Source organism: Patiria miniata, unplaced genomic scaffold (genome assembly GCF_015706575.1).
Source record: "Patiria miniata isolate m_02_andy unplaced genomic scaffold, ASM1570657v1 HiC_scaffold_24, whole genome shotgun sequence".
NCBI lineage: Eukaryota > Metazoa > Echinodermata > Asteroidea > Valvatida > Asterinidae > Patiria > Patiria miniata.
Window position 1 is genome coordinate 7,812,927 of NW_024037063.1, and position 23,418 is coordinate 7,836,344.

Below are 23,418 nucleotides of genomic sequence, written 5' to 3' on the forward strand. Positions count from 1 at the left end.
AAGAGAGGGTGCTGAATCAGTTTCATTATACAGCCTGGCCTGACCATGGTGTGCCTAAGACAGTCCAGCCTATCATGGACATGATCCAGCTATTCCGAGAGTATTTGCCAAATGAAGACAACCCTGTTGTCATGCACTGTAGGTGAGTATATTACAAAGAAGCATGCTAGAGCAGTCACAACTCAATCACTGGAAGAGATGATGTCTAAGATAAGGTTTTAACATTGAATCCAGTCCAAGCCTGATATATTTTTGTCAGTGCTCTTGATCAACATTGTGAGAAAAGTTGGTTGTTAAAGATATTCAAAATTGTTTTGAGATGTGTTAATATAATCTTCGTTTAGTCGAAGTCTTCATCTGTTATTTGTGTTAGTTGCCCTCCAGCACAAACTATTTGGAAGTCGCACGACTGTATTTTTTTCTTGTTGATTATGTTTTTTTTTCAAGCTTGGATTGGTGGGTAATATTGGCTTTTTTGTGTCCTCATTTGCCTTGGTGCCCTCCATCATTTGCCTTTGTGTCCTTCCCAGAGCTCCTAACATGTACGATTTTGACTAGCCTTGGTCAAGGCGCTAAATGTTATTCATCCCGGCCGTGGCGCGTAAACCATATCCTCGCTAGGGCCATGCATTATGCAGTGCATTAAAAATACAGTGCGAACAGCGACCTCATGCGGCCACCATTTCTATGCAAATTAGTTGGACCCAATATCGCGCCTTGGTTCAATCGTCGGCAAACGCTTATGTTTTTCTTTATTTTGCGCTGGATTTCTAGCGCACGACCTCGTATGCGAATACAGATAAGTGTAGGCGGGGCTAATATGTGGAGTGTCCAATCACACCTTGGTAAATCCGGACGTCATCAAATTGTTTACAGCTAGCTATTCGCCTTTTGCGGACGTGACAGGAACCACAGTTTGTGCGCATTGGTGCCGTGTGCAGAGAGACACATAACGTGTACGTGTACATGTATGGATTATGTACGGTGCCACATTTTACTAAGCAAGTTCCCCGCACGATCGACCAATAAGAGAACGACATTTAAGGTCAGCTAAGGCTATTAACATAATGAGCACCACCTCCAAAACCTCACATGGACGATTGAACCAAGGCGCTATATTGGGTCCAACTGATTTGCATAAAAATAGTGGCCGCGTGAGGTCGCTGTTCGCGCTGTATTTTTAATGCACTGTACTGCATGCATAGCGCATAGACATTATGACTGCATGCATTATACCACACTACGGCCGGATAAAAAACAACTAGCGACTTGACCAAGGCTAGATTTTGACGTACTTTTAAAGATTTTTCACCCATTTTACACACATCACATGTCATCATTTCGAAATGTGTGTAGTATTTGACTAGCCGCCATTGTTGTTGATCAGCTGGCAGCTACCTCGTACCCATGGTCTACTATCATTCGTTCAACATCAACCTCGTACCGGATCTATCACTGTGGGTACGATGTCGAGCTGCTAATGAAAATCTGAAACAGTGCGGCAATAGAGGGCGCTGTTGTCGCTACCTAGGAAAATTTGAAAAAAAAAATTAAATTGACGTGCATGATCAAAATCGATGCGCACGCTGACCAGAGACCAAATTTTTGTTTGTTTGGCCTAACATGTAAAGAGATTGCAGGTGTGTTGGATTTGTTTTATTGATGCAATGTTTCAAACTGCAAATGGTTCTTGAACACGCTGAAATGGTAAAGAAAAAAAGTCGGAAGAGTTTCCATGTAAGAAACAAAGCAAACTAGAGGTTAAGGCGTTTGTTGAGATACAAACGCAGAGTGGTTGGGCCGACAGCTACATGTATTTCATTAGATACAGCCCAGTTAATTTTTGAATAAGTTTATGTCAGAATTAAGGATCACAAAAATTTAACCTTTCCAGTAAAATCAATGATTTTGTTTAAAACAAAAAGTATCAAATTTCAGTACACATTTTATATTCACATACAAGTTATTTCTGGTTTGATGACTTTATCAGTCCAAAATGGGAAAGTGAATACTAATTTAGTACAAAAGGACACATACTATGTTCATTATGAAGTTAAAATAACGTATGAAATATGGAAAATTTAAGTGTATGTATTAATAACACCTAACTTCCGTTTTGATGACGTCACAGCATTAAAGATCGAAAGGTCCATATTGTAACGAATGTCATTATTTGGGCTACGAACAAAGTCATAAGACAGGGATCAAATGATAGAATTTTAAAAAATGATCATTTTTAAATTCTTTCTACAGAAACTGCTGGTCTGATGACGTCATAATTTTGAAACCTTGCAAAGTTAGAATTATGTACATGTAGTTGATAAAAAAATAACGAGGGGTGATTTGGTTAAATTTGGACGGATGGTTTTTAAATTAAGAAAAGGAAACCCTATATGATGTACAGCTAGAGGGCGCTCTTTCAAATGATGAAGTCATAATGCTGTTTTGGTGTCCTTTATTCCATTCCAAACACTTCCATATTATTTGCTTATAGTAAAGAGCTTTCGCTTTCGAGTTCTATTCAATTTTTATTTCACTTCCGGTAACATCTGAAGTGAAGGTCAAGCAGTTTTTTGTCTGGGAATGAGAAATGTTGCCCGAGGCATCATTTACAACCTCAAGCAAAAACGAACACGATACTCTATTTAGTTCTAAAGATATATAGCCGAAACTAGTTTCAAAAATTTGGCCCTTAAATTGCTTGGGATGAGGGTTGATATATATTGAAAGTTACAAGTTCATATCATAAACCATTTAGGAGAAAACCCGTAAAGAAGTATTGTCCGAAAAAAAGAAAGAAAGAGAAACAGATTAATCGTAACAACTCCAAAGAGTGGTCGGGTTGTGCCCAACCACTCAAAAACAAAAATGTAACTTGACCAGAATAAAGGGACCTTGGCAAAGTTATTGTTTGGCTGCTTCATGGGTTCAAATGAAGTTTAATGTTAATGTACATGTATATATTTTTTTCCTTCAGTGCTGGTTGTGGACGCACAGGTACAATGATCTGCATTGATTATGTGCGTGCTCTTCTGAAAGCAGAAGTAAGTTAACATTAAATATTTGTTTTCTTATCAAAGAATTTTTCAAAATCATTATCTGTTGGTACTTCAACAGTTACCCTACTTTCAAATGTGAGATAATTTGTGCTTGGGTGATTACATGGACTCATGCAGACTGACTATTCCCAGCCACTGCCCTCGCACTGCTCCACACAGCCTGCAGATCAGGACAGTTTACCCCATTGCTTTACTCCTCAACCTGCAGAGACTCTGACTAGTTCCTTGGTATTTGATTTCATGGCAGCCTCTGGGCTGTCACTTTTGCAGTCTAGCTTGAAATCAGAAAGAGGACGAATTTCAAATTTTCCCTGGACTGTTCCGGGATGGGTTCACTGTTCTTAGTCTGCTTGCAGTGACCGGCTTTACTTCAGGCTATTAGCTCCCTGACCTCCTATCAGCCTTCTTTCACTCGAGCTCACGTTCTAACCTAGGAATGTCTCCCAACCAACCAACCTATGCCGGTACCTCCTGGCTCTGACACGGCCACCATACCTCACACAGAGACCTAAACTCTAGAATCTCCAGTTGTCTGAGTATTCACACCAAGTTTTTTTCAGGATTCTCTGTCTAGGGACCAGTGTGATCCTCCCCCTTCCTGTCCTCTGTGGTTGGGGGCTGACGCTCACCCTCACCATCGTCCCCTCTGCAAGACACCAATCTTTGTGACGTTTCTTTGCTGACCTCACTGTCAATGCTCTATTACCTTCCGTAATTTTCAGAATATAGGCCGCAGCATGCAAAAATCTGCAAATTTAAATTTACGTCGGCGTATTAGCCACACCGGCGTATAAGCCGCACTGACCGCAGCGGTTTCAATTTTGAAAAGGCCTCAAAATTCTAAAGTCAAAAAGCCTTGGACCAGTCCCATTCACACTACGAAAGCTATAAAATTTTCCACAAAAGTTTTATCAAAACATTTACGGTCGATACTCGTTACAACAAATATGGAAGTTGAATTGCTGCTGGCTGGCCCTTCCGGTCCCCGGCCTAAAAGTTAGTGCATGGCCCGGCAGCCTGTGCCGGTGAATGACAACATTTTCCCGCAGTACTTGAGAGAGTATGCAACCCACCATGTGTCGTCTGACTGGAGCAATGCAAATCTTGCTTTGTGTCAACAGATGCTAATTTGTTTTGTCCTAAGAATAAAAAGGTCTTTTCTTTACAACAAAACTTATCAAACTGTTGTGATTACCAACGAGTACTAAATCAAGTTTTTGATCGTACTTTCTTCGAAAACAGTCAACACGATGCATGCATTATTATGGACGAATCCATTAATTTCATAAGGGGTGATTTAGCCCCTGTTTTGCATTTTACAGCGTTTCTTGAATACATTTTCAGAAAAAATTATATTGTGACGTTGAACGACTGATTGTCCAATAAAGAAACGTTTCGGACTTCATAAAATTATAAGTTGTCTTTTTTTTTGACACAGCGGAAATATTGATAATTATTGTTCCCAAGAAAGTACACCCCTTTATTACCACAAATGGTGTGGTACACAAGTGAGTGCATATGGGGCATGCATGCAGCAGCTAGCTGCACTAATGGTACGGTCACTGACGAAGACAGCTTTCACTCCAGGTACTCGCGCACGGCCGGCCGCCGGTACCGCTCGGTACTTTTTCGTGAGACGTGCTTCCACTGTTTGTTAATGACTTTCCGGTACCTCAAGTCCGGTAACGATTGATAATTCATTTCAGCAAGCTATCTTTTCTTATACCAGTACATTAAATTCACATTTAAATTTCATTTTATTCTTCAAGTCTGGAGCGAGGTTTGAACCTTTAAGACAGATACGCAGACCTCTAGTTTTTAAAAATTCTTTTTATTCTGCTTCTTGTTTTCTATCCCATACACTTGTATATTTTTTTCTTGACAGGACTTTAGCCATTAACAAGACTCATTTGCAAATGAAGACAAAGCAACAATACTAAGGATTGTCATACGAATATACTTTTAGGTATATCAATGTGTTCTGAACACAAAAACCTAATAATAATCTTTCTTTTTAAATTTAATTCAGAAAATTGGACCGGACTTCTGTCTGTATGACATCATCATGGAAATGAGGAGGCAAAGACCTGCCATTGTTCAGACCAGGGTAAGATTTCAAATGTATGTACATGTACATGTAACACAGCAGTTTACTTGATCAAACATTGTATCGGCGTAAAGTATTTTCAAATTCAGGGTTTTTTTTAATTTTAAATTTAATAGAATTTCATTTCTATTGAGATATATCTCTTAAACTGTTCAGAATCTATGGTTGAAGTTTTATGGATGAACTTTTTGGAGTGTCCTTTGTCACTTGTAAATGGAGTGCTCCTTGAATGATTGGGAATTCCATAATTGTATAACACACTTTTTGAGAGTATTTAACTTATTTGGGTACCAAACCAGGAAGTGGAACTTAATATCATGACAAAATGTGGTTAAACCTCAGTGTGAAGGATCTCTGTGTAGTATTCCCCCTTATCAAAAAAAAATCAATTCCTTTTTTCTTTGATTTTTGCTTGTATCTTCTAACAGGATCAGTATGAATTAGTGCACAGAGCAGTGGCCTGGCTGTTCAGAAAGGCATTGGGTTTGGCACCCAACCCTCATGACTATGGTCATCTCTATGAAAATGTGAAATTACAGAATGAGGTTTGTTACTTGTCACTGTTTTTAAACACATTCTGGTTAAGCAAATGTGTAAATCAAGCACACAAAAAAACAAAAGAAAAAATATCCCAAACCAAAAGATAAGCTTCATGTACACGTACATGTACCCTTACTTAAGAAAGTGGTGGATCTGTTTATTCAATTATCATGAATTTCATTTCAGCACCAACATCCTCTTCCTCATTCAGTATCCAAAACATGGTGTGTGTGTTAATATTGGAATCACTGATTGGTGAGGTAAGAAGATGTTGCAAACAAGATAGCAGATTGTAGCCCACTGTCTTGTATTCTTGGCTTGACATACATGTAATCTTGCTTAAAATTCCCTTTTGGAACCAATTGTATACATCACATGTTTGTATATAAATTGTATTGGTCTTGTATGACTCATTTTGTTGTTAACTTCAACACGCATGCATGAGACTGAAGTCCAATTTGAAAAAATATCACTAACAAGTAACAAGTAGAATATAAACATGCACTCAACTATATCCTGAGAATTTACATTTTTTGTGTAATCATCATTCAGAGGAGTTAAGGGTACTGGTCTTGATTCATATGCCACATTTTTTTTCAAAACCTGTGCTTGAGACGCACATGTCTCATTAACATGGCAGCTTATAAGTGTCTGATTTCACACATAGCATTGTCGCCTGCTTGGTATCATTACATGCAGCACTTGTCTGAAATTGTCAGCTGTGGAATATAATTTGTTGGCATTATTTGCTTGTAGTTTGGTGGTGGGATTTGCCAACGTTCTCTTAGTACATGGAAGACACTAACTGTGTTGAGTTCTTGTGACCCAGCCCTTTGGAATATGATTAGTAAACAATAAAATACACTGAATTTTAGCAATCTCAAGACAAATGTGTACCTTAAGATCTAACCACAGGTATTATCCGTGCACTATTCCCAGGGACCTAGAATGCCACCTGGTGCAGGTAATCTCAGCCCAGATATCAGATCAACACAGCAAATTAAGGTGAGATAACTCAGTAACTACAATGCATATTCATTTCAATCAAATACCACATGGGTTAAACATAATTTAGTACACCGTACAAATGCCATGCTCAAATGATGTGCATAACAGTTTCCGTTGAAACATTTTCCTTTTACTAGTTCTTATAATGTCATGAAGGGTATCGAAATGAGTCATTTCAATAAATATCCATGATAAGTTGCAAAGACGTTTATCTCCAATCGGATAGTTGTCTGGAATCCTCCCACAATGAAGTAATCAGTTTGTAAACAGTGTTGATAACTTGTTCATAGGACTATTCCTGATACTCAATACAGTGGGCCTATTGCAGGTCAAGTTTTCAGCAACTTATCCAGACTAACTAATGAGATGACTCCTAAGGAACAAAATCTACTTGACCAATCTCCAAGTTACCAAAGAATCTAATTGATCATTTGTTAATATTATAAAAGCTATCAACTTTCCAGTGAGACTCAAACAAAATATCAGTCCGCGTTTAGTTCTCAGTTTAAACTTCAGCTCAGACTTGACTTGCATCAGACGTAAGTTGATATCCACAACACAATTGTGTTCAATGTTTAAATGTAGCTCTACATTGCAACTTAATGGTTTGTTTGTTGTCTGTTTTCATTCAGTTAAGTCCTAAGCAACGCCGGCAAAAAGATAAAGAACAGGACCATGGCCACAACTATGTCAATCATGTCATTCAAGGAAAGGGTAATGCTCTGTCAATATGCCCCAGAAAATGTTTTAGCTGTTTTTATAGGATGCTGTCAAAGAGTTGTAACCCCTCCTCACTCATGCTGACGGCTATAGCCGCGCTCCAGTATGCCGTGATAATGCTGAGGTATGCCGTCTGTAGGCAGCTGCTACTGTGCAGTGCCGCCCCTGCCACTACTGCGCGGAGGCTACTGTACAGTGATGCGTGTAAGCCTGTGCTGTGAGGCATGAAAATCCTATGGCAAGAGGTTAACAAGTATTATATAACGCCGGGGCTCAAAAATGGGAAATACTATTGAACAGTTAGGATCATTCTTTTTCCATGACGCGGTATTTGTGCACAAATGCATGCTGGTGTGCGCGTTCAGCGTTCCGCGTAGCGCGTATTGTTCCAAAGAGCCAGTGCTACAGCGTTGGGTTCAAACATTTTTGTGAAGGGGCGGTTTGGAAGAGAGAAATACATTTTCCACCAATTTTGTATTGAAATAAAAGTTCAAATGACAAGGATCTTTATGTCAGTTTAAGCAAATATTGAGTGGCTTAAAATTGTGAAATGGGAGTAATATTATCGCTCGGTAAAATCTGGACTTTTCCAGTTCATTCAGCTTCGCCTTGTGAAAGGATAAGTCCAGATTTCACCTTACGATAATATTCCTCCTATTCCACGCTGAGCCACTCAATATTTGTATACTCAACAATCAAGTCTTTGGCAGTGAATTACTAGTGTATAAACGCAAAAAAAATGTCCATCATATTTCCGAATTAATGCATTTATAATTTAATATTAATTGTAAAATTAAAGTAAATTACTTTAAAATTCAATTCAACAAGTTCAATTTCTTTTAATTTTAAGTTAGAGTCAGCGAGTAAGAAGTTTAAATCAACAGTTTGAAATTACTTATGTTATGTTCTCAGAAAGGATTTGAATTTTGAGTAAATAGACTTAAACTGCCTTACTAACATCCCTTATATGGCTTGTTGCTTCCTTACTAGTATCTGAACAAAGTCCATCTCCAACAGCTACTGGGATGAAGATCCTGAAGCCCCCATCATTACCTACCAAGCAACAACTTGATACAGATAGCAGCCAAACAGTGTCTGCTAATTCCCTAGAGAAGGCAGAGACAGAAGGAAAAATGGAGGAAGATGCTTCATTGAGTCCTGCCCTCACTCCAAAACAAAGCCCCTTGGCCCAAGAGAGATTTGAGAGTGGTTACAAGAACACATTAGCTGCCTTCAAGGAATTTGAGGAACCTCCTTCAAAAGTCAGATCTACACCTCCAAAATCAACGGAGCAGGTAAAACCAACTCCCCGTGCAAGACCTGTGCTTCCAATATCATCTTCAAGGTCATTGGATCTTGACTCTGACAAGCCAATTTCTCCTTCCAAACCTCCACTGAGTGATAAGCCTGCCATTGGAGAGAAACCAGTCAAAGGTTTGCAATCATCACGCCCACTTCTGGCCATGAAACCAGCTGTTGTGAGGAAGAAAGACACAGGCAGTGGAGGCAGCCCTCATGGAACAAGCCCATTCTCTGGACTGAAAAGAAGGCCAACGAGTGAACCAGTCCAAGATCATGAGAAGGTGCAGCACTTGGGAACAGCACAGTTCCAACGGGCCAAGAATGTAGTCAAGGCTACACTGGGAAACAAACCAGACGGAGATGATAATAAGGAAGGGGAAGTCAAAAAAGGCAAGGAAAGGAGAGACTCTAAAGGTAGACCTTCCTCTGCCCCTCCCAAACCACCAGCCGGCATGAAGCCAGTGAGCAAATCTGATGCAAGTAAACACCAATCTTATGAAGTAGTGGGTATTACTTCACCTTTGGGAAAAGATGTAACTTCTAATGAGAAGCAAGAAGTTGCCAAAGCGTTTCAGTATCAGATCCAGCCAGTAGCATCAGTTAAACTCCAATCTCATAAAGATAAGGTAGATGCAAAGTCACCCACCAAAACAGAATCTTCCTCAAGCCAAATTCAGCGCAGAAAAACAGTTGACTTATCTAGACCTCCACAACCTGTTCCCGATAGTGACAAGTCAGAATACACATATGCAGTCCAACCTGTGAGTGTTATTGAAAAATTAAAAGATGCCCAATCTAGACCACAACTCAGAACTGGACAAGCTCTTTCATATTCATTAGCCTACAGCGATCCTGCAGATGGTGGAAATCCCATAGAGCCCAAAAAATCATCCAGAATACTGGATGATTATTCCTATGCTTCAGAAGTGATTATTCCTGTTACAGCAAGTAACAGTAAGGATATCACAGACAGGAAGGGCAGCGCACAATCCATGGCTTATGAGGTCATCCAAGTTGGTGGTCCACCAGGTCGTAGGTCATCAGAAGGGACAGGTCAAGATGAAATGCCTGTATTTGATAAAGCCCCAGGGGAGTACAATGAGCCAAACATTCTTTCAAGTCGACATGGTAAGCCAACTTTTTTCAGCTGTTTCCTTTATTTTCACTTAACCTTTTTTTTATTGCAATGGAAGAGATGTTCATGTAAATAGTTGATCTTGCATCTTGTCTCTTAAAGTTTTAGAGTTTGTTAGTACCACTACCAGTGATCCTGAGTAGTGAGTACCATCTTAATGCCATTAAGCATGGAAGCAAGAGGCACCATATATTTTGCTGTGAATATGCTGCTGATTTGAAATCAATGTATCATTTATTTGTATAGTGTTGAGACTATTTATTGTTTCAACAGTGTCTGAACAGAGCTCTTTGGGGCAGAACCGTGAGTCTGTGTTAAGCAGTAGCACCTCCTGGGCTTCCTTCACTGATGATGAATATGATGATTCTGGGATGGATGAGCATCCCCCATCCATTCCCATCAAGACATCTGCAGCATATCAGTACGTTGATGGCACCGGTATGTATGTGGATGGTTCCATGCTTCGCAAGTTATAGACAGATAAAACACTTGGATGATGCTATATTGTGGTTATATTTGAGTGAAATAAAGCTTTGTTATTGCCAAGTAGAATTCTGTGGAAACAAGAGAATTCTCAAGTCTTAATACATGTATAGGCAATCAGGCTATTAATGATCAGTTTACTTGATACATGTACATACTTTTACTTGATACGCAGTTCTGGAGAGGATTTGGTATCCGTCACTATCTTGGTTCATAAAGTTGATGTGTAAAAAAAAATAATATCACGAACAGGTAAACAGATCAGCAAAAAGGGCAAATTTGAAGCACATTTCATAGTTGCGTGATCGGGCACAACCTGATCACCATTTTGAAATTGTTCATTTTCTGTATTATTCCCCTCGGCAAATATTCTCTGTGACTTTTCTTCTAAACGGTACATTATTATGGCAACCAAGTTGGTTAACTCCGTAAATCGGCAGACATTTAGATTTGTATCATAATCAGTGAAGACAGCGAAAAAATACTCACATAATTATTTGCAAAAATATTACTGGCTGAATGTTTTACGTAGTTCAGATTTGAATGAGGTTAGAGAAGTCTTGGTTCTCAACTGTACATGCAAATTATTCCATATGATTGTACCAGTTACAGCAAAGCTTAAGACATAACATACTCTTGTTTTGCACAAGGATTCCTTGGGGCCTTATTAGTGGATTGTCATATTTCACGAATCTGATTAAGTGGTGTGAACATATTTGTCATATATACAAAGGAGTAATTTTGTTAATACATTTGTAAACAAGAATAGCCTTTTCATACTCAATCCTTTCAGAAAATGACATTCAATTAAGACTAGCAAACATATCGGCTGAAGGAGTTGAGAAAGCACGCTTCAGGATTGTCCGCGCGGCTCTTTTCAGACATTTATCAATAACATTGTCATGAGATATGTACTGTCCTCCCCATACAGTACTACAATAATCTAAAGATGGCATAAACTAAGATAACAAAAAGAGAGTACAGGCTGCTTTGGGGAACATAGTCGTGGACTCTATTTTGCATACCCAGTTTAGAGGCAACGGTTGTCTTCACATATTCAACGTGTGGGCCCCAACTTACAGGTTCATCAATAAAACCCAAACATTTGTTTACAAGAGTTCACCTTTACAACTGGACTACCAGCAATACTGACATTAAGGTCAGCACTGCAGACTTTTATTTTAGTTCCAATAAGATTTGTTTTTGTTGGCATTTATTGTAAGTTTGTTTCTGACACACCAATCGTAAATTCTAGCTAGGGCTGTATTCAAGTTGATCTCTATCTCATCAACACATGTAGAACTACACGTTAATGTTGAGTCGTCAGCATAAATGTACAAATTACATTCTTAGGGATACAAAGCGGTAGGTCACTTGTATAAATAATAAATAACAGTGAACCTAAAATTGATCCCTGTGGCCGTTGTTAGGTGGTATGGCTTTAGATATGTTGCCCTAAATATTCACAGATCGACTACGTTCACTTAGATATGACACTAACCAGTTGATAACAGAGGTTGACATATTAACCCTTTCAATTTGTCTAGGAGATTTGTGTGATTAACAGAGTCAAATGCCTTACTTAAATCTATGAACACAGTGCCTGTCATTTCCCCACGCTCCATAGCCTGAAAACATTTGTTCGTTAAATCATGCAAGGTAGTTTGTTCAGTGTAAGGGCCTAAACACTGACTGACAACAAGGAATCAGATAAATCATCAAGGTATGAATAGACTGCAGAGTGTTTCTATCTTCCTAGAATCTTGAGATAAAAGGCAGTATTGATAGGCTGATAGTTTAGTCGTATTACATTTGTCCCCACACTCGTGAATAGGTGTAACCAAGGCGTGTTACCACTCTCTAGGGTATACATGTATATTGTTCACATCGAGAGGCTAAAGATGTACATTGTATGTCAAGGATTTGGTCTATGTACGGAAACGCTATTCTAATCATTTTCACACTTATTCCATCCAGACCTGTTGCTTTTCCGACCGACATTGATGATATTTGCTTTTGAACAAAGTCTTCTGCAATATCAGGCAGTAAGCATTTTTCATCAAGTGAATGTGTAACACAAGAGTTGATATTGTTGTCCTCTTCAAGAGCTCACATGGAGGTGCATTACTGGCCATACATGTTCCGATTGTTGACAGTGTTCATTAAATGTATCAGCAATGTCCTTGAGATCATCAACGAATTCCCCATTCTGGGAAAGAAAAGACTTTGGAATAATTTTCTGTTTGCTGGCAGAACCTTTTTAATTTTTTTCCCCCGCCTTTGTTTTCCATGATGGTTGATTTAAAGTGTTCGCTTTTCTTACTTTTAAAAACCAGTCGTCTAAATTTTCACCAAACTACCGGGATGCCGCCCTTCGCACGGCACCTGCTAGCTGGGTGCAGTCATAAAGTTTGTATTGTTTGCAGGTTAAAAAATTGTCGGTGTAAAAAAGAAATAAAGATGTACTAAGTAAATACCGAAAATCTAGGGCAAATCTGCCAGGGGACCGGGGTGACTTGATACTCTCATTTGACATGTCTGACCAGACAGACATTTTTTTATTGTCTTTGTCTGATAAATCCCACAAAATTTCGGAATTATTCATTATCACGTGAAACACATCAGCTACAGAGAGCCTACCTTTGCAATGAGCACCTGCTATTGAAAATAGGAAGTGGGAAAATCAACTATTTTGAGAGAAAACTTGACAGATTTATCAATGAAACTACCTCCATGATTCATTGTCTTATAACGCTGCTGACAGTGCGCCCTCAATTGACGTAACACAGTCATGTTTCGAAATGCATTATCCATATCGTACGATCGACGTACACTTGGGGGACCTGTTTTCTTATCATGAACGTTATGTTTTGAGTAATGGCGATACATTTTGGAGTGTTTTGGTAGAGATAATGCTGTGATATTTAAGTATTGAAAGTCTGAAAGAAAGATATTTGCCAAAAAGGCAAAGCAAAAGGAATAAATGTTTTTTCACGTCCCAAACTGTGATTTCAAAGATGGTCTAATGGGGGGTCATATATATACCATTTCAGCACTGGACATACATGTACTGGATGCATCTTATATCAGACATTATGCACCTAGCATACTCCTGATGAATTTTACATCAGACATCATGTGTGCCCTCACACTTGTCTTCCGGTTGTGTGACCGCCACTTCCGTGACAGACATCAGACAGAAAGACAATGTAGGATATTTTAATATATTAAATGACTTTGCAAGGTTTTTTTCCTCAAACTAAAACAACTGGTTCTACTGAAAAAAGGCTGATTTTGTGATCCATTTTTTGTTTTGACATAAAAAATATTGTTCACATCTTAACTCGGCAGTGTCTAATGAAACAGTTGTCTGCCTGATCACCCTGCATTTGTAACTCGACAAACATGAATGTCTAGTCAAGTTTGTAATTTGTTTTCAGTCACTGAAGAACTCAATAATGTAGTATTGTCTTGTTTCATTAATATGATTTGTGGATATTGTTTGTAGGTGTGGAGGGAGATGAATCTGGAGCTGGATCAAGGTAATTGACATACATCTTGTGAATTTTTAAGCAGTAGAAATTTAATGTTATCTCTCCTTGTCAAGGTTCACAATATTGCAAAAAGAGAAAATGATTAAGTGCTGTTGCTAGAGGAGTTTCATCACTCTATTGCGCTAGTTTTGTGTCAAATGTACCACCCTTTTTTGGTCTTTATATCACTACTCTGATAGTGTGCCGTGTGCTCATGAACTTCCATTTATTTTATACAAGCTGATTTACCCAATCATGATCGGGTAGGGCGTATTTGTGTCGGGGTTGAAAATGTGGGGAGTAATGTACATGGGGGATTTAGTTGAGAAGACGTGCAGTTATAGAAATGAAAGAGATAGAAAATAAGAAATAAATAGCCCTATTAGCTGATTGGGCAAAGAGATTATCAATATCATGTAAACTAACAGTAATTCAAATTTAATTCAAAGCTTCAGAAAGTCGCTTCCAAGCTTTGTTGGGAAGTGTAATATCTGGGAAGATTGGTTTTGGAAGAGTGACTGGTGTTAAAAATGAAATCCCAAGAAATGAGCTACATTTGTATATTTAAAGTAGCCCCCCTATCGAAATAAACTGGAACCACATGAAAATAACAATTTGTGGCCCTTCTATTCACTGTGCTTGGTCACGGGCGCATGCAAAGCATAGCCTAGCAAACATGGACAAAATATATTTTTCCAAGGTTACCCCATACTACTGTTTGGTTAACGCTATTCAACAGCGGGGATAGTAGAATACGTAAACTGAGCCCCTAAGTTCAAGCCGCTGACCATGCACAGCCTTGACTCGTAGAAAAGGCAACACAGACGGCCGCCAGGCAATCAATGTGAAAGCACACACCACGGCCATTCCTGTTAAAAGCTACGAAAAATCGACGAAACTGATCGCCCGTCCGCACGCGAAAATAAGGATGACCTGAAGTCTCTGAACTGGCGGAAGACACCCTCCACATTTTTCCACAGACGTGGCGCGATTTTGGCATCGCGGGAGCCTGCGGTCTCGGATCCTTTCAGGAGCAGACATTTCTCGGAGGCCGAGTAAAACTTGCTCTTATATATATAGATCAATATTTAATTGGTCATAAAATTGCGTCAGATCTCACCTTAGTACCTAAACAGTATCATGTTATCAGTTTGAATGATTATCAGCCAGTTGTGCTCACTTCTCAAGTAATGAAATCACCGGGGCTTATATTTTGGAATCATCTGAAGCCTGCACTTCCATAAGCTTTAAATCCTTTGCAGCTTGCATACCGTGCCAACCGGTCTATTGTTGATGCATTATCATTGTATTGCATTATCTGCTTGAACATTTAGACAGTAGATCCTCAACATACGCTAGACTTCTCTTTATTGATTTCAGTTCTGCATTCAATACAATATCTCCATCTGAATTGTATAATAAGCTCACTGCTCTTGTTATTAAACTCATCCTTTTGTAGTTGGATCTATAATTTTCTTCCTGATTGCAGTCAAGTAGTACTTGGAGTGAACTCCTTGGTTTCCAACTCAATTGTCATGAGTACTGGTGCTCCTCATGGGTGTGTGCTATCACCATTGTTATATTCTTTGTCCACCTACGATTGTGTTTCTTCATTTGATGACTGTACAATTGTAAAATATGCAGATGATACAACTGTTGTTGGACTCATTAAAGGTAACAACAAACATAATTACTGCAATCAAACTCAGCCCTAAACGCAGTGGTGCTCTGGTAATTTGAACCTCAATGTTACAAAGACTAAGGATATCATAGTCAATTTCCTTTCAAGTCAGAATGAAATTTCTCCACTTGTTATCCATGGGACCGATGTAGAAATTTCAAATTTTAAAATTATTTTTTAAATTGGCATTCATTTATCAAATTATTTAAGTTGGGATGCCAACGTTGAGCACTGCATTAGGAAAGCACAACAAAGGATGTTTTACCGTCAACGTCGCAATAGTTTCCACCTCCCTAATGATCTGTTTAATGTCAAGTTTGATCCTGCGATAGTGGGAAGAGTGTTAACACAGGCTATCACTGTGTGGTATGGCAGGACTGCCATGGCTAACCGGCAGGCACTGGAGAGAGTCGACTACATATATTGTTTGTAGAGATCTCCCGTCAGTTTCAGAAATTTATAACACCAGATTAAAGAAGAGAGGGGGTGCTATTATCAATGATGAATTTCATCTGGCTAATGAGTTTTGTGATTTGTTGAGATCAGGGAAGCGTTACCGAGTAATCAAATGCAATACAGAAAGATTCAGGAGAAATTTGTATCCTACTGCAATCAGGGGACTGAATGAAATGAAGTAACCTGACAGCTTCAATGAGATCACTCACTTGATATTCTTCATATGTTTAAATACCTTTCAATTTGAATCACTCTGAGTGTCATTTTAAAATTGTTCTTCTTCGTGGCAATTTAATGTTTTAAATACAAATCCTGGTGCATTTTTTTAATGTTTAATAATATTTATTAGTGTATTTTAATGTTTTGTAAGCACAAGAACCACAGCAATTTCTATTGTATACTTTGTATATAAATAGCAATAAACCAAATCTTGTTTTGATTTTAATTGTGTTCATTACCATAGCCCAATTCCCTGGCTCTCTAAGCACACAATATGCTGCTCAGCTTCTGTGTGTTTCATGGAGACTGCAAGTAAAGCACTTAAAAGGCACACTAACCTCGTGGAAAAAAAAAATGCTAAAGTTTGAGATGTCATTATAGAAATCTCTATGTGCACACGGCATGAAATACGCTTACATTGTAGGTTGGCAAATTTTTTGACAAAGTTTCACAGTTTTTCTGTTAACTGTTAAGCAGAACCATTAAATTGATGAGCTTATATGTTTATTTTTCCTTTGTTTCTTGTACAGTTCCAAGCCAAAGTTTGCCCAGTTCCTTGCCAACCAAAGAGACAAGCTTGCAACACATAAAGAAAAACTTGCTTCGAATACAAAGGGCATCCTTACAAAGGTATTTCTTAAACCATTATTTCTACTATTTAATATAATACGTCATGTGACATATTTCAGACGTTTTTTGGGGTTAGAGCAAAGTGGACAAAGCAGAATAGATGGATTGCATTCAGCTGCCATCTTGGAGGTGTGCTTTTTGTGTTAATTCAGTAATAATGAATGCACAAGAGGTCTACTCATGCGTATCACTGTTGAACAAAAGCACACACCTCTATACATCTCCAAAAACCTTGATTGGCCTCGGTGCTTCGCTAAATATGGAATGAACACTATACAGAAGGTCAGTATGGACACACTCATTTGAATTGGAAGAGTATTGGACCTCAGAACAATGTATTTACATGTGTACCCATAGATCAAACCTATCATCAAGGCCTATTCTTCACTACACATTCTGGGCAGGGTACTGTATGGTCTTGTCATTTGTACCATTTCTAGGGATATGTACATGCTATGTTGGCATTACCAATTCATTTCTGTCCTGTAGCAGCAGCAACCAGATGAATGCTACTCATCATCAAACAGTTTCATTTCCTACTATTTTAATACCAGGGAAAGTATCTCATTGTCAGCAATTATAGCTCTTGCAGTACTTTTTGCAAACCATTTAGAGTATAACATTGTGCACATAGAAGGCCTGAGACAGAAGCAAAAGAAAAACATTGGACTGCCAATGCTGTGATACTAATTTGGAATACTGAGACGGTGTCGATCAAATTCAGCAATAAGTTTGATAGTCATGCTTTTAATTGATCTTTAAGCAAACTTGAATCCACAATCCTGATTGGTTGATCAATGGAAAGAACAATGTGATATTGACTGTTGCAGGGTCCATATTTCACTGTGCGTATCACACTATTCTAAGATGCATGCATTTTCTTGCTGCTTTCACATGAAGTTGGATAACAACTAAAGCATTACCACAGTATATGCGTTGCATCCTTACTGTTTGTCCAGTTTTCATGACTAAAAATTGGTTATGCCACTCGCTCCTGTGTTCCAGGGCATGTGTTCATTAAGCCTCTCAGCTGCCTTTGGCCTGGTGGCAAATGGGGCGGGTACTTTTTATGAAAGTCTAAAATATGTTGATTTATAATATATATACCACTGGAAGCCTGACATCAATAATAATGGATATCATTATTGGCTTCCTTCTCCTTAATTTAACTTCTTTTCCAATTCATTTCAATATCGGTTATTTGCAAAAAAAACCCCAAAAACAAACCAATTTTATCAATTGAGAATATGGTAGTTACAAATTTGAATAACATTGAGGCCCATTTATTCATCATCCATTACATGCATCCACAAATTGTCTGCACAGTCTGGTTTCTAAGAATGGAATTCCTATCAGGTCCAAAATGCTCCCACTGACATAATAATGGAGCTACATATCATGAAGTAATAAACTCTGACAGTAATTGCTACAAATGAAAGCCAGTGCATTTTTAATTCTCATCATTTCTTTTTAATAATCATCTGCATTGATGAGTGTAAAAAGTAGCAGAAATAACCAAGTGGCTATATTTATTTTTACTACATGCCAATCAATCACTCCTGTGTTTGATTTTATTTCCGATCAGATTGGAGATGCGGTCACCAGGAATGCACCTGCACCAACCGGCAGCAGATCCTCTCCTCCCTCAACCTTACGTGGGTCAAGTAGTCCTCAAGCTGGCATTGCATCGGACCTCAATGAAATTATAAGTATGAATGTCTGACTATTAAATAGTAGGCATGCAGACGCTCTGCCCCTTTGGAGTTTGTTTGACTCTTTTCATTAATTTTTGTTTTGCCATTTTTCTTCAAAATGGTACAACGTAAACTTAAAACCTGAAAAAAACATCAACCCTGGTCTAAAGATATGAGATCAGACAAGTGTGATGTCATGATGATATCCTGAGGTAAAGAATAAGAAGTATTAGTGTAAACGCTTTTGTTCTCTCGTATTCAAGAGATACGGTGTTCATGTACTGCAGTGTGCCATTCTTAACCAGCATACTAGGTTTTCTGATGTGAGGCATCAAGTTGCTGGTCATCAAACCAATAGTTAGGTGTAAATCAAGACATGACTTATGTGCTTGTTTTATTTTTATTTTGAATGCGTTATGTGATTTTATCTTACATACAGAACACTCAAAATGAATGCTATCCATTTCTTAAATTTCAAATCAGATGTCATTTTCTTTCCTAAGAAATGTTTACATTAAACACAAATTGCTGAGTTTGTTCTAAAGCTCAATTGAGAATATGTACCAAGCAGTTGTTTCAAAGGTGAATTCATGACAGTTTCATTTGTGTGTGTGTACGTTGACTTGTTCGTAATTGAACTTAACAACGTACAACGTGAAGGAAAACTCATTCTATGGCATTGTTTACTGGTACAATTCCATCAGCCTAGACTTTTTAACTGCTCATGTTTTGATGATTTTTTCTTGCAGAAAAAACACTCCGAGAGTATGAACCAACTTACAAGGAAGAACCAAGCATGTTCCACAAGTGTGATATCAGTGAGTATCAGGGCAGATATCACATTGTATCTCTCTGTTTTCAAGTATTTATTATTTAAAGTGGCCTTTGACAACAAGTTAGTCAAAGATTTGAAATTTAAACAACTGTACTAAGTTGTTCCAAAGCAGTGAGAGCATCTGTAACTTCTACTTTTCAAAGATCACACGTATTCCCCCCCCCCCCCAAATATTTTTTTGTTTGTTCTTAATTTTTGTTTTATTTATGAGAGCTTTCTTTGGTTACAATAATTGTCTCTCTGTGCATTTGTTTTTCAAGGTTTTCCAAAACGTGTGCCAAAGCCGAAGTCTCCACCCCCACCACCCAGTAGCTGGATCAAGGCAGACACAAACAATACCACAGCACCAGTCCAGCTGTAAAACTGGAGATAGATCATGAGATCTCTCATGCAAGGAAGGGTTCTATCTAAAGTGCCTTTTGTATTGTGCTATATTTCAATTTCAGGTTGTAAGTTCACTCAGTTCATTCAGCTGTGTGTACATGTAAATGTTGGGTGCTGGTATTTACAAGTTCTATAGGCCCCTTGCATCTGTGGGCAGGTCTTGTTCCTCTGTTGTATGCATGAGTAGATGCATTGTGTCTCTGAATGACATGACAAAACCTGCCCTCAGTGAGGGGGCACCATGCAAGGCGTCTATTGGATACTCTTGCAAACTAATCAAACTATATTGGCTACAGTAATTTGGGTATAAATGACTTTTTGTTATCAAACTACGTCTTATGTTTGTGACAATGTGCCCGGTATGTAATCAAATAATTACATGGTTCATGTACAAAAAAGCTGTTTGATTTTTCTATTGTATCCAAGAAATGTTTTGTTATCTGTTATAAAGAAAAACAACATAAGGTAGAATATTTAGAGGTTTTAAATTGAGAAGTAATCTTTAACTGTATTTTGAAAATGACTTTTTATATTTAAGATATTTTGGTTGACATTTTTCAGTGTATGCAGAATGATCTGAGAATGTAGGTAAAAGCGATGGAACTTTGACTGGACCAGACACCGTGAGTTTGCTGTTCATAATTGTATGTAATGTGGATTCTGCTGGCTCATTACATTTGTTAGTATACTTACTTAACATTAGCACATGTACATTGTACTACATGTACATTGCATAACATTGCATTTATTCCCTAAAGAATCCATAAACCATAGAGTGTGTGGGTGTTTTCGGGCGGTACAGGTTGTAATGTGTTAATCAGTTGGCGATATTTGCTGAGATTTAAATTCCACTGAATATATTTGCATGTAGTTTTGTAAAATATAGCCAGTTTATATCAAAGCTTAGACCTATTTTGTTAAGGTCCATCCTTGTTCTTAGTATTTAGTGCCTACACAGATGACAGACATATACTGTGACAGAACAATTTATATAGATGTAACCCACAAAATAGAATTGCATGTATCTGGGTAACACCAGATGTAGTAACAATTAATGTATGACAATATGTACTTTCCATGGAATTTAAATATTTGGGCGGCTTTTTCGGCATAAAACAGCTAAAGCACCCCCCCCCCCAATTTGAGAAATAACGGCAGAATGTAAATATTTTCTAGTGATATAATATGAACAAAAGAAGCAGAAATTGTGTTTTTTCTTCTTATGCAGGTGAACATTGTTGTAGTGAATAAAGACTTTTACTAAATGGACTGCCATTTAGAAAAAAAACCTGAAGAATCTGTTAAACATGGCATAAGATAATGATATGTATGAATGAAATAGTAGTATTCTCTTTTGGTCCATGTATTTTACCATAAGCCTTTTCCATTTGAATAAACTGCAGTTTACAAACATTATATGGTTTGAGGGATGACAGTCAATATTATCTCTGTGAGGTAATAGAAGTTGTCAAACAAGTTGATAACCTAGTTCACCCAAAATAAATCATGATATTTTTGGTTTACTATACCTCATTGGCCGCTGGCCAAGTGATGGTGAATTGACCAGTTAGAATTTGGCTCTCATGAATGAATATGTTTGAGATATAAAAGCTATGTCTTAGCGGGCTCATGCTTATCTGATGTTGTTACATGACACTGTGAACATTTCGATATGCCCATAGATCAACGCAGGTTATTCCCAATGCCAGAACCCATTTATATTGTTATTTATTTTTTAAATAAAACAAGCATTTGATTTTATCTTTCAAGGTACATGTAGCTCCAGACCTAGCTTAAATAAACACTTGCCAAATGTAACTTTGCGGTATACTCCATGGTGGCAGTGTAGGCCCACAAGGTTTTTTCAAGTACAATCAGGTGGGGTTTAAAAAAGAAATTTAATTTGTCTAACTTTTCTGTCCTGAAGTTTGAAGAAATTATCTCTAACACTTAATATGGCATTTGTGTAAATCTATGCATCTACATGCAAAGACTCCTGATGTTTGAAACTATCCAGCCATACACCACAACTGCTTACACAGTACATGTACATGTAGTTACCAAAAATGTCAAACGTGCTGCATGACACTGTGATCGTAGCTATACAAGCAATCCATGGCATATTGCCAGTTTGGAGGAACATTTATATGACACCTTACAACTTTGTTGACTTGAATGGGAACAAGCAAATTGGATAGAAACTGTTTCATGTGAATAGTTTTTAGCACTAGTGCAGTTTATATTGCAGGATTGCCTTTTCAGAGGTTTGACTAGTTTTACCAAGTATGAGTATATACATATATATTGTAAAGTGAAACTACGTACATGTACAGTTCTGCATTCATGGGTATGTACCAATATAATTTTTGGGGGGACAATTTCTTCATTGCTTTGATGTTCTGCATTGACTGGATTCAGCATAGGTAAACAATTGTATCAAGGAATTTTCACACACATGTACATGCATCAAGTGGAAAATAACTATGAAATATATAGATGGAACAGGGGTCGATCAATTAGATAAATAAATCAAGTACATTTAACCAAATGAGAGGCGTTCTGGCAACAGGAGATAGAACTGTGCAGGGGTCAAATGAGGATTTGCAGGTATGAGAAAAGAGATCAATTCTCCTTACAATACTGCTCGTTGCACTTCGTTGATCCGACACTCCGTTGCCAAGTAGGGCTGCTTCAAGTTCATTTATTGACATGTCAAAAAAGTAAAATACTGAGAAAAAGGTCTTTAAAGTTTCGAGATTTGTAGGGAAAACCAAAGATGCCAAATGTACCAGGTAGTCCTTAACATATGTGTAGATTATGAAAGTTATAAGAAAATAAATGCAAATCTGAAAGATCACATACATGTAAATCTCTAAATCTGAAAAATCAAAAACAAACTCAACAGCCCCATTTGGTTGTTTGCATTGACATGTATCTCCAGTATGACCTGACCTGTGCCCCGTTCCATCTCATTTTGCAAGAACCCCTCACAAATATATTAATTTTAGAATGTATCTTTTCAATGTATAGTAAAGATCATGTAGTCGGTGAAGAGAAGTATAGATGTAGTATTGTATCTTGTACTCAACTGAGCATGCTATTGATGTAGTATAAAGGAAATGAACATTTTGTTGGTGTTTTTCTTTGTTAAAGGGAATATACATCATTTGCTTTTGCTGTAATTTTCAGAAATGGATGGAATTGGGGGGTTGGAAATATATAGCAAATATAGTTACACTGACTTTTTGAGGTTTTGGGTTCGAAAATGCTATAAAAACCAAGAAAAACAATCATTTTCCTGTAGTCTGGTCCCCTGACTCCATTTAAGAAGAAACAAAGCAGTTTACAAATATTGGGGAATTGTAAGGTCAGGGAACCAGTCTAGCTGGCTTGTACCCGTTCATAGGTGTGTAATCGATTGCAAACAAGTGCGATGGTCAACTGGGGCCAGTATTTGAAAAAAGCCAGTTTTTTCCAACGCTGATCGGCCGATCAGCGTTGGAAATTGATACAAAATACCACTTTTCTTGAAAATGACAGTATACCAGGTGCCATGATTTTACAGGATGCTTTACACTGTCATTCACTAACAGTCCAGCAAGGTATTTCAAAATGATTTGGTAATTTTATTT

The 23,418-nt window shown here is 37.9% G+C and overlaps 1 protein-coding gene across 1 annotated transcript in view; it reads left to right on the forward strand.

Moving 5' to 3' along the window:
* LOC119731885 overlaps positions 1 to 21,679 on the forward strand; it is a 22,510-nt gene extending 831 nt beyond the window's left edge. The window contains exons 2-14 of the mRNA XM_038205169.1: positions 4 to 142; positions 2,978 to 3,044; positions 5,089 to 5,166; positions 5,595 to 5,711; positions 6,646 to 6,711; positions 7,347 to 7,428; positions 8,425 to 9,864; positions 10,145 to 10,309; positions 13,863 to 13,896; positions 16,774 to 16,873; positions 18,459 to 18,582; positions 19,317 to 19,385; positions 19,663 to 21,679. Of these exons, the coding sequence (XP_038061097.1) occupies positions 4 to 142; positions 2,978 to 3,044; positions 5,089 to 5,166; positions 5,595 to 5,711; positions 6,646 to 6,711; positions 7,347 to 7,428; positions 8,425 to 9,864; positions 10,145 to 10,309; positions 13,863 to 13,896; positions 16,774 to 16,873; positions 18,459 to 18,582; positions 19,317 to 19,385; positions 19,663 to 19,763 (2,582 nt within the window). The 3' untranslated portion in view covers positions 19,764 to 21,679. The remainder of the gene's footprint in view (positions 1 to 3; positions 143 to 2,977; positions 3,045 to 5,088; positions 5,167 to 5,594; positions 5,712 to 6,645; positions 6,712 to 7,346; positions 7,429 to 8,424; positions 9,865 to 10,144; positions 10,310 to 13,862; positions 13,897 to 16,773; positions 16,874 to 18,458; positions 18,583 to 19,316; positions 19,386 to 19,662) is intronic.
* Positions 21,680 to 23,418: the final 1,739 nt, after the last annotated feature.